General features: G+C 35.1%; 2 protein-coding genes across 2 annotated transcripts; both read left to right on the forward strand.

The window, feature by feature from the left end:
• LOC105158908 lies at positions 1581–2321 on the forward strand. The gene has a single exon (XM_011075824.1). The coding sequence runs from the start codon at positions 1581–1583 to the stop codon at positions 2319–2321; it is 741 nt and encodes a 246-aa protein (XP_011074126.1).
• On the forward strand, positions 7048–9666 carry LOC105157957. The gene is made up of 2 exons (XM_011074518.2): positions 7048–7426; positions 7865–9666. The coding sequence occupies exon 2, from the start codon at positions 8157–8159 to the stop codon at positions 9423–9425; it is 1269 nt and encodes a 422-aa protein (XP_011072820.1). The 5' UTR covers positions 7048–7426; positions 7865–8156; the 3' UTR covers positions 9426–9666.

A 17115-nucleotide genomic window follows, 5' to 3' on the forward strand; every position in this document is an offset into this window, starting at 1 on the left:
ATAAGTTAAATTTTATTACTAACATCTTTATTTTGCAGGAAAAATCGGCTAAGATGTTTGCCAGATCCGTTTAATTTTTCCCTTTGGGCCTTGGCTCTTTTTGGGTCCTGGTCCAAGGGGAAATATGTTGGAAAATTTATGGCCCATGACCAAAAAAAATAGGGAGGCCCAATACACCCACTTGGATGGCTACGGTTTGGCCGTAGCTCACGATCCACAAACGGACCCACGACCCGACCCGACTCGAATTGGTTACTTATTTTCTACCTAACCCTCATATTCTCTCATATCTCACATCTCTCTATTCCCTCTTTGTGATTCACTTTCCTCTTGCAACGATGGTCTCCTTCCAAAACCAAGCTGATGGTTTATGGAAAGTGATCCCTATCTTCCATCTCCATCTCTTCTCTCGGCCCTATAAATAGGAGACTCCTTCTCCTATCTTATAACAGTGAACTGTTCTGATAAGCTCAGTGCAAATCTTTGTGAAATAGAGAGATTGAAGGTCTCAGTGACCGTGTACTAAGAAGATCTGTGTGATCGAGGGTTATAGCCTTTGTGGCAAGGGTTTTGTGCCAAAATCATATGCAACCGTGGCTTTTATCTTAAGGCTGCCGATCTTAGTGATCGTGAGTAAAGCCTAAGAAATGGATCTGGCTCTTTGAGCCTTCGTTTGATCGATTATTTCCGCTGCTTTATGTTGATGTAATTTCTTATTAATATCTTATATATTTTTGTGTATTATTTCTGCAATAATGTTATGGGCTCTCCACCCAACAGTTACGTTACGATCGATCAAGGTAGAATGTTATTTTTTCTAGTATAATTTTTATTATTTTTTTGCTTATATATATATATATAAATTCTCGATTTCATCCCCTAAAGTGAATGTGATATTGTCTCCAGAAGCAAGCATACAATTCTTGATTTAATCCCCTAAAGTGGATGTGTTCTATAAAAAACTTCATTACTTCCTGAAGTAAGTAATGAGTTAAAATCATCTTCAGTAGTAGATGAAATATTTTGTACCAATTATGTGCAATATCATCCCTGAAGCGATGATAAGTATAATGTTTAATTTTCTCACCACCGGAAGTGTTTTGAGATAATGGCTTGATCAAGAAGCCCGATGCTTCTTCATTTATTTATTTGCTTCGTAATATTTTTTCGATAACATAGTATAGCTATTGTTATTAAAATATGACTAACTTGAAGTTAATTTTATTAACTTACTTTAGCCACATAGTTTTGTTTCATATGCCCATGTATGTATTTTGCATGTTTTGCTAATATATTTATATGCAACAAAATTTATTTTTTAAGAAAATAATTTTAGCATGAATACCATTTAATTGCTATTTGTAACATTATAAGATTTAAGCCAAGCTTAAATATATTGAATTCCATGTATATATGCATGTCATAATAATTCATACTAATTACATGGTTACTTATATGTAAGTTAATGTTAGTAATGTTTCATGTCATTTTTACTTTATATCATGTGTAATACATATTATTTTACTTTATGTATATGTTGAATATTATGCTAAAGTGCATATTAAACTTGTTATAGCTTAATGGCCAATCGCACAAAATTAAATTTCGTTGCTCTTGATGTTTCTGGAAAAAACTATCTATCATGGGTTCTTGATGCCGAACTACATTTGGCAAGTAGCAAATTGGGAGAAACAATAAAAGAAAATACTATTGCTTCTGAGCAAGACTGTGCTAAAGCAATTATTTTGCTTTGTCACCATCTTTATGAGAGCCTGAAGTCTCAATATTTAACAGTAAAAAGTCCTTTCCAACTCTGGAAAAGTTTAAAAGATCGATTTGACCATCAAAAGACTGTAATCTTACCACGTGCAAGATATGAGTGGATACAATTGCGACTGCAAGATTTCAAAACGATTGCTGAATATAATTCTGAAATGTTTCGAATTGTATCAAAATTGAGGTTATGTGAAGAAGATGTGACGGATGAACAAATGTTGAAAACAATATTTTCTACTTTCCATGCATCCAACCTTATACTCCAGCAGCAGTATAGGGAACGTGGGTTCAAAACCTATTCAGAGTTGATTTCATGCCTGCTTGTTGCAGAAGAAAATAATCAGCTTTTGTTGAATAACCATCACACCCGACCCACAGGTTCCAAACCACTTTCTGAAATTTCAGCGGCATTGCCTGAAGCAAATGCTACTTCTTCACAAAAGGGGCGTGGTCGTTACCATGACTCACCATGGGGCCATTCTTATAGTCGTGGTCGTGGTCGCGGTAATGATCGTCGTAATACATGGATTAATCCCAATACTTAGAAGAACAATGGGAACAAGGCAAAGAATCAACAAGAGAAAACAACAAATGGAGATCTTTGCCATAGATGTGGGATGTCTGGACATTGGTCCCGTACCTGTCGTACGGCACAATATTTGGTCAAATTATACCAGGCTTTTGTGAAAGCAAAGGGTAAAGATGTCGAGACTAATCTTGTTGAGGTTGGAATCTCAGTCAATACCCACATGGATACTTCAGATTTTTTTGAGTCTATTGAAAATGATGATAAAAATCTCCCTGAGCTACCCTTACAGTTTGGTGACATTACAGAGGATTTCAACATGCTTGTTGATTAGATTTATCCCAAATATTATTAGTATATTTCTATTATTCAGTTATTTTTACTTTCATTGTTAGGGTATTTCTTTTAATCTTGTAATATTTTTATATTTTATGAATGAAGTTTTCTTTTACTTATTATATGTCTATCTCATTTATATAGAATGGATCAAGCCATTACAAATCTCAATGACAAGGAGCATTGTCTTGTTGACAGTACCACTATGCATACAATTTTGAGAAACAAGAATTTTTTCTCAAGTTTGTTAATGATAAGAACAAATGTGAGTACTATTTCAGGAGTTAGTAATCTTATTGAAGGCTCCGGAAGAGCTACAATCTTGTTACCTGAAGGAACAAGATTACATATCAATGATGTCTTATATTCTAGTAAATCACAAAAGAACTTATTGAGTTTCAAGGACATTCGACAAAATGGTTTTCATATTGAAACCATGAATGAAAATGGTATCGAATATCTGTACCTTACAACATATAAAACTGGCCAAAAGCAAGTTTTAGAAAGAATGAGAACATATACCTCTGGTTTATATGGCACATTGATAAGCTCCATTGAAACACATAGTATCACTAACCTGAAGTTAGTTGATCAAAGTATTTTTACTTTGTGGCATGATAGACTTGGCCACCCAGGTAAAACAATGATGTATGAAATCATTGAAAATTCACATGGACACCCACTAAAGGACCTGAAGTTATTTGTTAAAAGTGATTTTATATATTCGGCTTGTTCTCTTGAAAAATTAATTACAAAGCCATCTATCACAAAGTGAATGTAGAATCTCCTATGTTTCTTGAACGAATTCAACAAGACATATGCGGGCCAATAACACCGTCATGTGGGCCATTTAAATACTTTATGGTGTTGATTGATGCATCAACACGTTGGTCACATGTAAGCTTGTTGTCAACACGAAATATTGCTTTTGCAAGACTGTTAGCCCAAATTATTAAATTGAGGGCTCATTTTCCTGATAAAAAGGATAAGGTTAGATAATGCGCGAGAATTTACTTCTAAATCCTTCAATGATTATTGTCAATCAATTGGGATAGTTGTAGAGCATCCAGTTGCTCATGTACATACTCAAAACGGCCTGGCAGATTCGTTAATTAAATGGTTATAATTAATAGCTAGACCCTTATTGATGAGGTCAAAATTGCCTTCATCGGCATGGGGGCATGCAATTTTGCATGCAGTAGCTCTAATTCATCTTAGACCTACCGCTTATCATAAATTTTCTCCATTACAATTGGTCTCCGGAAGAGTACCAAATATATCTCATTTAAAGGTGTTTGGTTGTGCAGTGTATGTCCTGATACCCCCTCCTCAACGAACTAAAATGGGGCCACAACGGAGACTGGAAATTTATGTTGGTTTTGAGTCTCCCTCAATCATTAGGTACCTTGAACCAATGATCGGTGATCAATTCACTGCTAGGTACTTGGATTGTCAATTTAATGAGACAGTTTTCCTGACATTAGGGGGAGTAGATAACGAGATTAAAAGGAAAGATATTGCATGGAATGCAACATCTATGTCTTTTATGGATCCACGGACAAATGATAGTGAACTTGAAGTTCAACGGATCATACATTTGCAAAGTGTTGCAAATAGGCTACCAGAAGCGTTGGTAGATACCAAAAGGGTCACAAAATCACATATTTCGGCTGAAAATATTCCAGCTCGTATAGAAGTCCCTGAAGCGATTCTTAATAAATCAAACGAATCTGAGTCACAAATACGCCGGAAGCGTGGTAGACCACGTGGCTCTAAAGATGCAAATTCTCGAAAGAGAAAGGAACATATCGTCTCATTTAATCACGATGCTAATGTGACCACTAGTGCCCAAAGAATAAAATCCCTGAAGCGGTTTCATTTGATGACTCTAAAAGTAATGAGCAAGATCTTGAGGACAGTTACGAGATGTCTATTAATTATGCCCATAATAGTTTAGGTTGGTATCGAAAAGAAATTGAAATGAATGATATTTTTGCCTAGTCTGTAGCCATCCAAATCATGGATGAAGATGAAAATGATCCTCAAACTATGGAAAACTGTAGACATCGAAATGATTGAAAAAGTTGAAAAAATGCATACAAGATGAGCTAGACTCGCTAAATAAGCGAGAAGTATTTGGACCAATACCAACACCAAAAGATGTCAAACCTATTGGCTATAAGTGGGTGTTTGTACGCAAGAGAAATGAACGAAATAAAGTTGTGAGGTACAAAGCTAGACTCGTGGCCTAAGGCTTTACTCAAAAGCCCGGAACTGATTATACTGAAACATATTCACCTCTAGTGGATTCAACCATACTTAGATTTTTGATCAGTTTATCAGTAATTGAACAGCTGCAAATGCAGCTTATGGATGTGGTAACTGCATATCTGTATGGGTCATTGGATACAGATATATATATGAGAATCCTAGAAGGATTAAAAATGCCTGAAGCATTACAGTCAAAGTCTCGTCATATGTACTCCATCAAATTGAAAAGGTCCTTGTACGGATTTAAACAATCAGGACGTATGTGGTGCAATCGTCTTAGTGTGTACTTAATAAAGAAAGGATTTTGCCATAATCAAATAAGTCCATGTTTATTCATAAAGAGGACAGAGTCGCGATTTATAATCATAGTTGTGTATGTTGATGATTTGAATATTATTGGATCTCTTGAAGAGATTCGACAAGCAGTTGATTACTTAAAAAGTGAGTTTGAGATGAAAGATTTAGGCACTATAAAGTATTGTCTCGGCCTGCAGTTCTAAGGGTGGAATTTTCTTTCATCAATTGAACTATATAGAAAAAGTCCTTAAGCGTTTTCATATGGACAAAGCTCATCCATTGAGTACACCTATGATAGTTCGATCAGTTGATGTTAATAAAGATCTGTTTCATCCTCCAGCACATAAAAATGAGATTTTGGGTCCAGAATTATTATATCTCAGTGCAATTGGTGCATTGATGTATCTTGCTAATAATACCCGACCAGATATAGCATTTTCAGTTAATCTACTAGCAAGATATAGTTCAGCACCAATAAAGAGACATTGGAATGGTGTTAAACACATTCTACGTTATCTACGTGGAACAAGTGACATGGGACTATATTTTGAAAGGCATGATGATGCCAAAACAACCAAATTAGTTGGTTATTCAGATGCGGGGTATTTATCTAATCCACATAAAGCTATATCTCAATCTGGATATGTATTCATGTATGGTGGAACTGCTATTTCATGGCGTTCAACCAAATAGACTTTGGTAGCCACCTCATCAAATCATGCAGAATTAATTGCATTATACGAGGTTGAGCGTGAATGTGTATGGCTTAGATCACTAATATATCATGTGCATGAATCATATGGATTGGAATCAATCGAGAAGTGTCCCACAGTAATATATGAAGATAATGCGGCATGCATTGCCCAAGTTAAGGATGGTTATATTAAAGGCGACAGAACCAAGCACATATCACCAAAATTTTTCTCCACTCACGACTTCAAGTGGAAGGCAAAGTTGATGTTAAACAAATTTCATCAATTCAAAACTTAGCAGATTTGTTTACGAAGGCATTACCAACAAAGGTGTTCAAACAACTCATACGTAATATTGGCATGCGATACCTCGAAGATATCTGCTTCAATTGAGGGGGAGACTATACAACTGTACTCTTTTCCTTAGTCTTGATTTTTATCCCATTGGGTTTTTCCAAACAAGGTTTCTAACGAGACAGGATGCATATGATAAAGAGGTATGCATTCAAGGGGGAGTATTATATATAATATGTATATTTGAATGTATACACCTCTTGATATTCATTTTTAATACCATCATGTATTTCATTTGTAGATGGATTTTTAGAGAGAATAAGAAAGTGATTTGGAGAAATACATATATTATTTTCATTATATTTTATTAGGAGTGATAAGCTAATAAATTTAAAATTTCTCTATGTTTATAACATTAACATGATAATTAAAAGCCTTAGACCAGAATATCTAAGTAGACAGATTCTTATTGAAATTTGGAAAGAAGGAAAGTTGAGTATAGAAATGGCAAAAAAGGCCAACCAAAGAAAGCAAAACAACCTCTGATATTATTCCTCTCCCAACATTAAGTGGTGGGGTTGGTAAACAACAATACAAATGTGAGTTTTTTTATGACATTTACAGTAAAAAGAATCAAGGAAACAACTATCTCAGGAACAAGAAACAGAGACAGAATGGGGAAATTCCATGCTAACCATGTGCATTTTTTATTCAAATAAGTTGTTAATTCTTGAATTAACGTATAATAAAAATATTATGTGTAATTTAATGTCTGATAGTTTATGTAGATATAAATTCATATAAACGGCATCATCAAATCCGACACTCAGATAATCATATGGGGTTAGGATATTTTCTTAAAGTGAAAAAAATCTGAAAAAGTTTCTGAAAACAAGAATCAGAGACATATATGCAATCAAGATAAACATTAATGTCATCATTGAATGTGGTTATCGACTATTGGTATAATCCCACTCACACCATCACACAGAATTTAATATTCCATCCAAAGACAGAAAAGCACTGCTCAGATAGAAAGCTTCCACGCATAAAGATCATATTTTTTTTTCCTTTTTCTTCTTCTTCTTCTTCTGCTTCCTTTTAGAGAGTGGAGGGTTGGAGATAAATGCTGACCCGTAAGATGTAGCTATCACTGAAACGGAGAGATATATGGGGATGAGGAAGGTTTTTGTTGTGTGAATTCTGCTGTTTCATTCATCTGCTCTGTCTTATGGTAAGTGTGCTTCTGTCGTTTCCTGTGCCATTAGCTCTGTTCTTTTCCTTTCTCATGCTTTTCTTGAAAGGTCTTGTTCTGCCCTTTTCTTCTTAGTGGGTGGGGTGGGGTGCTGAGTTTTAAGTTTGTTCCTTCTGGCTGTGATTTTTTTCTGTGCTAATCAGATGTTTGAGGGGTTGACAAATCTTTATAATTCTTGAATTCTGTATGTATGTTGTTTACATGGTTGGATATGTCCTCTTTCATATACATATGTGTGTGTGTTCTGTGGGTTGGGGAGGTGTTGTTTTCACCATTGTCTGATTTCATCTTTCATAAGAATGATTGGAACAAATACTGATAAAAATGGCTTTTGTTGGTGATGGTGTTTCTCTCCGTTACTCCTATTTCATTAGAAGCTGTCATGGCCTTAAGTCTTAACTAGCATTTTCTGGACAGTATCTCCAGCCTCATGATGCTGTTTTGATGAGAGGGGACACAGATGAGAAAGTTTAGTACTTTCATAGGATGTCAACGAGAAGAGCTTAACTTATGTCCTAAAGGGTTCCTGCCGGAATCATTGGTTGTTGATCTTTGGATTGAATCTGAATCCTCATTGCTGCCCGGAGCAGATGCATTGATTTAGAGTTGAGTTCTTCGGGTGGTTGAGTTGCTAAATTAGTCGTTTTGCGTTTTCTTGATTCCCTAGTTTGTGAAGTTAATAGATTTGGGAGTTGTCTTCTTCTTGATAATGAACCATGACGAGAAATTCCAGCAGCGGTGGGAGTTCAGGAGGAAGGGGGATGAGGGAGACTCTTCAACCGATGATTCAAAAACAAGTGGTGAGCGAGTTGACAAGAAGCATAATCTAGTTAACGACTTAGTTTTGCCCGAAAATGATGAAATAAGTGATGCTCCTGTACGTCTTCAGCACAGTAATCCTGATACTAATAACAGTGTCCACTTCCAATCTGCGGAAGCTGCCCCAAAGAAAGTCGAATCAAGCAAGAAAAAGAACACTCAGCCGAAGAAACCAAAGAAACTTCCAGTAGTCAAGAAGAATATAAAGAATAAGAAAAGTCTCAGCCTCAATGCCAAAGAGACGGCAATGTTGGATGATCTCAAGGCATTCTCTGCATCTTTAATACATGAACTTGAAGTTGCTCGAGAAGGCGTGTCACAACAGATGTGGCAAGAGATGAGAAAGTTAGTCGCGTCTAGGCCAACTCCAGCGCCGGTAAAGAAGAAAGGCAGATCTTCTCAGAAGAAGAAAGTGCAGCAGCCTCAGAACAGAATCCAGCCCGATGTGAAAACTCAGAAACGGTCCAGGCAATCATCAAAGACGAGCAAGAAAAGCAATCTGACATCTGATGTAAACAACTTTTCTAAAGCTGTTGAATCAAATGAACCCCACAAAGGTGATGAAACTAAACCGCTACCTACAAAGACTCAAATAGTTTTATCCACCGATTCTGATCCAGTAGCTTCTGCACCGTTCTTGACTCTACCTGCTGTCTTACCAAAACCACAACTTCAAAATCAAAGGAACGGTATCTCTTTGAACGATCATATCAATGCAAGCATGCCAAGGAATGTTTTAGGCTCAGAGACAGAAGTTGGAAAATTGATGGATGCAAGAAATAGTTATCATGGATTTCCTGCATTCCAGCCTGCAGAAAAACATGGAAATTTTCCTCAGATTAGCTGCAGAACTGTGGGGTTCCTTGCTCAAAACAGCTCTCAAACAGCAACTTCAGGTATTGGATTTCCGGTTCCACTTCATCAGGGGCTGGGAATTAGTTCGAATATATCAAGCCAAACTTACCCCGAAAACTCATTCAGGGATAAAACCAAAGTAGGTCTGGGGAGGAGTACCGGAGCTTTGATGTTCCCTGGTGGAATTCCAGCACTACCGCAATATGTTTTCACCAACAGCATTAGCAGTACCGTGCACCATAAAACCGATGGTGAATTTGCATCATCGAGAAATAAACAGCAAGTAGATACAGACAACTATTGACTGCAGCTGAATATATACCTTGTCGTCCATCGGTAATCCGTTCGGTTTTCTTGAATTCTTTCCTAGTCAAGATAGAAAAAATTTGTCTGAAATATGCTGCTGATAGGCAAATTTGGTGGTAAGAACAAGTATCCAAAAATCATCTTTATGAAACATTCAGCTTTACAATGAGCAATCAAAGTTCAAGTTGATTTACTTCTTGTTGAGATGTTTCCTCTTGTTCATCTGCATGGTTATGCTTCATGTGCATGGTTTGAGTCACACAAATGCTTTATCACTTGCATGGCTCACATGGACTGTATCTATATATTATAATCAACCACTGTGTTTGGTTTTGTTTTTTGAGTGTTCTGTTTTGTGTTTTAGAAATAGACACAGAAACGAAGTGTACGTTGGAGATAGATAGTATGTTTGAATTTGTGTTATGAGATAATTTAAAATATTTTACAATAACTGGTGTAGATTTTATGTTGGGATTTAGGAGACAAAAATTACTATTCATTGTCAAATAGTATCTCTTTTATATATTTGTATATATATATATGTATATATATAAATATTGTATGTTTAATATTGTATTTTTTGAAAAAAAAAATCATTGTTCATTGTCATATCATATTTTTTTATATTATATTTATATATATAAGTGTATATATATATTATACATAAAAAGTTCAAAAACAAAAAAAGTTAGACAGATAAGGTGTAAAAAATAGTAGACAAATATTGGATGTATTTTATTTTGACTCGAGAATTGCCCAAAAATGAAACCAAACATTATGGACATTGCATCCTGTATTATACTATGATATATACACGTTATACATAGGTGACGTGGATTTTATACACGTTAGATTATGTATAAAGTGCACTATAGATGCAAAATCAATCTGCAAGAAAAGATCTGAAGTGTTCTTGTGTCGTCGAGGTGATATGGTTTTGGCCAAAAATGGGAAAAAAGTAAAATAAATGACATCATCTTTGTAAAAATAAAATAAAATTACAATATAATCTTGAATACGAAATCTAATAAAAAAAAAGTAAAAAGACAAAATTAAAAAGAAGAAATAATTAAATACATTATTAATTTGAATAACGGGTTAAAATACACGTCTTTTTTTAAAATTAAAATATATCTAATTGGATTTTTTTTAACATAAAATTTTTTGAGTATTTCATATTGAACGAAGAGTATATTGCTTGACTTAAAATAAAAATTTAAAATATGTCTCGAAGTTTCAATTAAAAAAAAAATCGAATAAATAATGCCTATGACTCAGTTCATCTGCACAATTTTCATTCATATGAAATGACAAGTAACCCCTAGTGAAAGAATAAAGGGGCAGTGGAAGTGTATTGTCTCAGTTTACATTTGGAGGGAGTGAAATGTAATTACATCCCACAGGTTGGCGTCATCAGTTCTTAATGGGCCTCATAAATTAATCCTCAGTATAGAAGCCCAAATTTTTAACTTTAGAAGAGCGTAAGGCCCATATGAACAGAAGAATGGCCCATTGGCCCATGTATCGTAACGTACTGGTAGTTCGGTTCGGATCCAAATCCAACAGGAATTATCATAATCATAAAGGGGTAATTATTTAAAAAATGTAGGAAAAATAGAAAATTAGAAATGTAATGTGATTTGTAAAAATTTAAAAAAGTGAGTGGCACCGCGGTCGCTAACCACGGTGCCACAATTTAAAATTTAAAAAAAAAAAAGAATTTCCTATGTCATAACGGTGAAATAGATTTTAAAAAAATATATATTTTAATAAGCCACCGGGGTTCATCACCGCGGTGGCAATTAAAATAAAAACAGATTTTCTGTGTCACTGCGGTGATATAAAATTTTTTAAAAAAATATTTTTTAATAAGCATTATCGCGGTGGCTTATAATATTTAAAAAAAAAAAAATAAAGAATGAGCCATCGCGGTAAGTTATCGCGGTGGCTCATTGTTAACGTGCCTTTTCCAGTATATAGCGCGGTGACCATCAACTTTTCTGCTATTTTTACCGTTGCTTTTTCAGTCTCTGACACCGCGCTAAGATAGCACGGTGACAATCAATTTTTCTGCGTTATTGTCTGTGACACAGCGATTGTTTATCGCGATTTTTTAGCTATATATATCACACTCCATTCCGCACAGTCATTCACATTGAAAAATCGAATGCCAGCTTCAAAAAATTCAACATTCAGTTTCTTATCTCTTATACTCTCAAAAGCAGCCATCGAAAAATTCATACTCCACCATACCTCGCAATTCTTCTCAAATTTGTTCACTTTTTATTTGAAGATTTACAATTGAAAAGGCGTATAGTAAGTTATTTATTAAATTTTTGTGTTATTTGTTCCTTTTAAATATCTTCTTATATTAGAAAAAAATTTATATTGATGTGTATTTTATTTTATTTTGAAGATATGGTGGAGCAAAATACCGTTGATATTGTTATATATTTTGGAGGTCAACAAATCAATTCGAATGGTTCTGTAAGTTATGATCATCCTCCACTCGGATTCATGCAAATTTTTCGTAGTACTACATTTGCTGAGTTAGAGTTAATTTTGTATGAATAAATTGGTATGGATAGGAATAATGTTAAATTGCATATATTCTTTAAATACATAATATTTAATTTTAGCCAAAGGAATGAGATGTTGTTGGCAATTAAGAAGGATCGTGATATGTAATTTTTTTAAATCCGGTGAATGGATATGTGTCGATTGATATTTTTGTCGAAGCGGAGAAAGTTCTGCAAAATATTGTACCAGATGACTCAGCTGTTGGTGATTGAGGAACGTATATGTCTATAATAACCTAAGATTTGCCGAGCTTACCAATAGTAACTCAAGAAATGGGGCGGTTTGGTATTAATGAAGATTATGCAGGTCCATCATCGTATGCAGGCCCATCATCATACGCAGGTCCATCGTCGTATGCATGCCCATCATCATATGCAAGTCTAGCTGCATATGCATGTCCATTGGATTATGCGGATTCATCTGAATACAATGATGAAGATGCCGAGTTTGAAGCTGATAGTTTGTTGAACACTGAGCAAGCTGACTCAGAACCAGATGAGGTCGAAGTAGAAGATCAGATTGACCAGAATAATGACGATGATGGTGATGTAAGTATACCTATTATGATGGATGTTCTTGGTGAGAATGCACAAGAGCATTTTGATTTGAATATGCTTGCCGTGCTTGACAGAATGACCCTATATCCGGTCATTCCATTTTTCAGCATAACACATCTAGAAGTCCCTGCTGACTCGATTGATATCCCTACTGGTAGGTGGGGTAATTTTTATGACTCAAACACTGGAGAGCTCGCCAACGGAATTGTGTTTAAAAGTAAGGACCATTTAAAGGCAAGTGTGCAAGATTATTCGGTCCAATTTGCAAGACGAGAATATCGAGTGGTGGAGAGCAACAAAAAATTATGGAAAGTCGCTTGCTTATATGATGCACAGACTGGGTGCTGTTGGATGCTAAGGGCCATTTTCAAATCAAATATGGGATTATTTAAAGTTACCAGGTATGTCGGACCACATACATGTCTGATGAATAAAATTTCTATTGACCATGGTAACTTAGGAAAGAGTATGATCGCAACATATCTGCTGGGTATGGTTCGTCAAGACCCATCTTGTGATATAAAACATGTCCAACAGATTGTGAAAGATAAATTTGATTTTGAAGTCCCATATCATAAGGCCTGACATGCTTTGAAAGCCGCTAGAGAACAAGTGTACGGCACTTGGGAGAGTTCTGTTTAGAAGTTGCCCAAATATATGGCGGCATTGAAAAAATGAAATCCTGGGGCCGTTGTGGAGTGGTTGCATTTGGAAACAGACAGCCCGGGCAGGTACATGTTGAATTATGTTTTCTGGGCTTTCAGACCATATATTGAGGGATATCATTATTGCCGTGATGTTATAAGCATGGATGGAACATCCAGTTGAAGGATATGTGCTGGGACCACATACATGTCTATTCAAATTTTACACCAAATTCAAGAACATCCAGTTGAAGGATATGTGCTGGAGAGCAGGGGCAGAAGACAATCCTCGAAAATTTGATAGAATCATAGAAGAGATTAAATCATTGAACGAGGAAGCATACGACTGGCTTGGGAGACTTGACAACGCTCAATGGATGTTGGCGCATGATGGTGGTTGGAGAACGGGTATCCTAACTACAAACATGTCTGAGTGCATCAATGGAGTATTAAAAGGTGCTAGACGCTTACCAATTATGGCTATTATGCAAATAACGTTATCTCGTTCAGTGCAGTATTTCTTGCAGCGCTCTACACGGTGTAATCGTATGATCAATGCAAATCAACAATGGGTTGACTTTGCATTCAAGTTGTTCGAAGCCCGACAAGCTGAGGCAGTACGTCACATTGTTCAGAAATTTGATTATAACCAACAATCGTACGTGCTCGCGCTAGAGTATCTCTTAATGACTGTTAATCATCTCCAAAATTTTCACAGTCTATCACTAGCTGCTCCATTCTATTATACTGGTAAACAAAAGCAAATTAGCACCAGAATCAACTGGCTAAAATAAATGAACATAAAAAAATACAAGGTGCTTACCACATATTCCCAATCGCGGGTGTCAGTTGGTCGATAGCCCGGCGTGTTCGTAGACAATGTGTTATGTGAAATCTGGACCCGAGTAATTTGACGATACCAGTTCATATAGTCAGGAACGGTATCACGACCACCTTCAATAACTGGTCCTTCCACCAGTAGTGATTGCACATCGTTCCATTTCGCAATGTAGTCCGCGTGAAACGTTGCCCAATCTATGTCATGACGTCCCCGCCTGTCTATTGTGTGTAAACGACGTTCTCTGATTAATGGGTTTGGGAAAATGTCTTGCACATAGCCAAATTGGCGGAGAACCCTCTCCGGGTGATGCATCTCCACCAGCGAATAATTGATCAATGGGCAGCGTATATTCCACGGTGTGCGCATTGCATAAAACGGCAATGCCCGAAGCTCGAGTGCATTATTATCATACGAATTCTAAATAAACTAGAATACCATATAACGCCAATCAATATACTTGGAACAAATGCATCAGAAATACACTAAACGTAAAAAATAAATCGCAATAATATACCTCATTTAATTGCATACGATCCAACACGTTCCTTATTATACGTAGAGCATTGTGCGCCGTACGAGTACGGGATATATGATACGACCACCTAAAATCAAAATTAAGAAAAGTTAGTGAAATCAAAATTCTTTATAACTATATAAATAAATAAAAATGTTCATACCGTGCAGCATATGGAGGGCTAGGCAGAATGTTGTCAGGGTCCATTATGATCGGCACTAGAGTTGAAGCTTAACTCGAGGGAATGGGTGCAAGTGTTATGATGCGAGACCATGCCCATATCTGTAATAATTGAATGACACTGCCAATATTAGTTTTCCCTCGTTGTGATGTTGTACATAGCTCCCGGTACAGATAAGCCAACACTGTTGAACCCCAATTTGAGGTATATTCCTCGTGTATATTTTCCATATGCCGCATATATAACAATGACACGGTGTTTCCCGTAGCATCAGGGCACAACACCCCATCAAGAATGCACATGGCACATATACGTGCCTCCTGTAATACAACCTCAAACGGGCTATCATCATCACATGTATTTTCTAATAAATATTCATATAACACTATCAGTTTTATTCTTGACCATCTAAAAACATCTTCATTTGGTATAAAACCCAACCATTGATGACAATAATTTTGCCATTGTTGGGTATTATACCTTGTATCTACCCGGGTGATAAGATTACCTTCCTGCAGTGTCACAGTTGCTTCGCCCACCGAAAAATGAAAAGTATGTGTCTCGGAGCGCCATCTCTCTACTAATGCAATAATTAAGTGGGTGTCAATTTCAATATGCCCACACTGTAAAACACCAAGAAACCCCATATTTTGGAGTATTTGCAAAACACGAATATGAGGTGGTGCTAGTTGAAGGACACGAAAAAAAGCTATATCACCGCGTCGTACGGATAAAGTTGTATCCGGATTTTCGGACACATCTTCTTCGGACCGATGATTTAATTGCACGTACAAAACACTGGTATCAATAGGGCCAAAATTAGACATACTCATTTCAAATATTTTTAAAAATTGACTGAGAGGAAGATGAAGAACAACAATGCAGGCAGCTCAAATGTGTAATTTGCTTTGTGAATACTCACATTGCAGCTCACACTTAAATAGTGTGAGCTGCAATGTGTGGCCAAAAACCATTATTGCTGAGCCACCGCACTGCCTGAGTGCGGTGGCTCAGCACCTGGTTGCTGCAGCCTGCATTTTTGCAGGCTGCAATTTGACCACCTTTTTTTTTTTTCGGTTTTAGTGAAGAACCTCTATTTGAGATAGCGGTTCTTCAACTGTTTGTTTTTTTCTTTTATTATTTCATCATGCCACCGCGGTCAGTATATTAAATATATATATTTTTAAAAACTCCTAATTTTTTTTTTAATAGAAATTGTGGCTCCGCGGTGCCACTTATTTTTTTAAAACCTTTCAAACTACATCAAATCTTTAAATTTTTTTTTTTGCTTTTTTTTAAATAATTTCCCCCATAAAGGGGTAGCAAATGGATAGGCCGGGTTTAAATGGGTGGCGTTCAATATAGGTTGAATTTAAAATGAGTTTAAATTAACGGGTTGAAAATGAGTTGAATTGTAATAGATCAAGTTGGATCAATCATACCCATTTTTTTTTGTATTTAATATTTATAAAATTTAAAATTCAGATAATAATAATAAAATGATTATATTTTTAATATAACTTATAATATAATATAATACGATTAATTGTGTATTATTCATTGGTTATGAAAAGTAATCAAAAGTTTATTTTTTAAATATAAAATTAAAAACTTGTAAAGTATTAAAAAATGCCGCATTTTTCAGAACAAATCATGACATGAATAGTTGTTCAATCAATTTCTCCATGATTTCTTTTTAAAATTAAATTGTGAATTTTCAATCGGAGTAATAATAGTAAATGTTAGTACAATTCTAAATTATTATTAGATATTAATATTTGATATGTTCATTGAAATTTATAATATAGTTGTATACTATCAATTTATTAAAAAAAAAAAAGAAATTTAAAATCCATCACCAACCTATATAGAACGCATCATCAACACAATTAAAATCTATTACAACACATATATGACTCATAATGAACTCATGATTATAATTTATATTAATATCTTTTGTCAATTCAATTTTATTACTAAAATTACTTTTAATAAACTAATAAAAAATTAAATACGAAGAACGTATTTAGGACCCATTAGAACCTATATAAGACCCCTAATCTATTTAGAATTTTCTCTTTACAATTTTTGAGTTTTTTCCCTAAAATAACTAAATTGCAAAAATGATACAAAAATTATTACAACTAGTTTAAACTATTCTTTTAACTTTGCTTTTTCCTTTCCCCTATGTTTTTATATTATAGGATAGTAGTTGTAAACGCTAATTTTATCGTATTTAAAAATTAAAATATAAAAAATTTATTATAAATAAAAATACGTATTTGATAGGTAAAAGTGGTTATAATTTCTATCTAGTCTTTTGATTCTTTTTTTCAAGAACGTATTCGACAAATTTAAAGGTAAATTTTTT

This window comes from Sesamum indicum, linkage group LG1, assembly GCF_000512975.1.
Source record: "Sesamum indicum cultivar Zhongzhi No. 13 linkage group LG1, S_indicum_v1.0, whole genome shotgun sequence".
NCBI lineage: Eukaryota > Viridiplantae > Streptophyta > Magnoliopsida > Lamiales > Pedaliaceae > Sesamum > Sesamum indicum.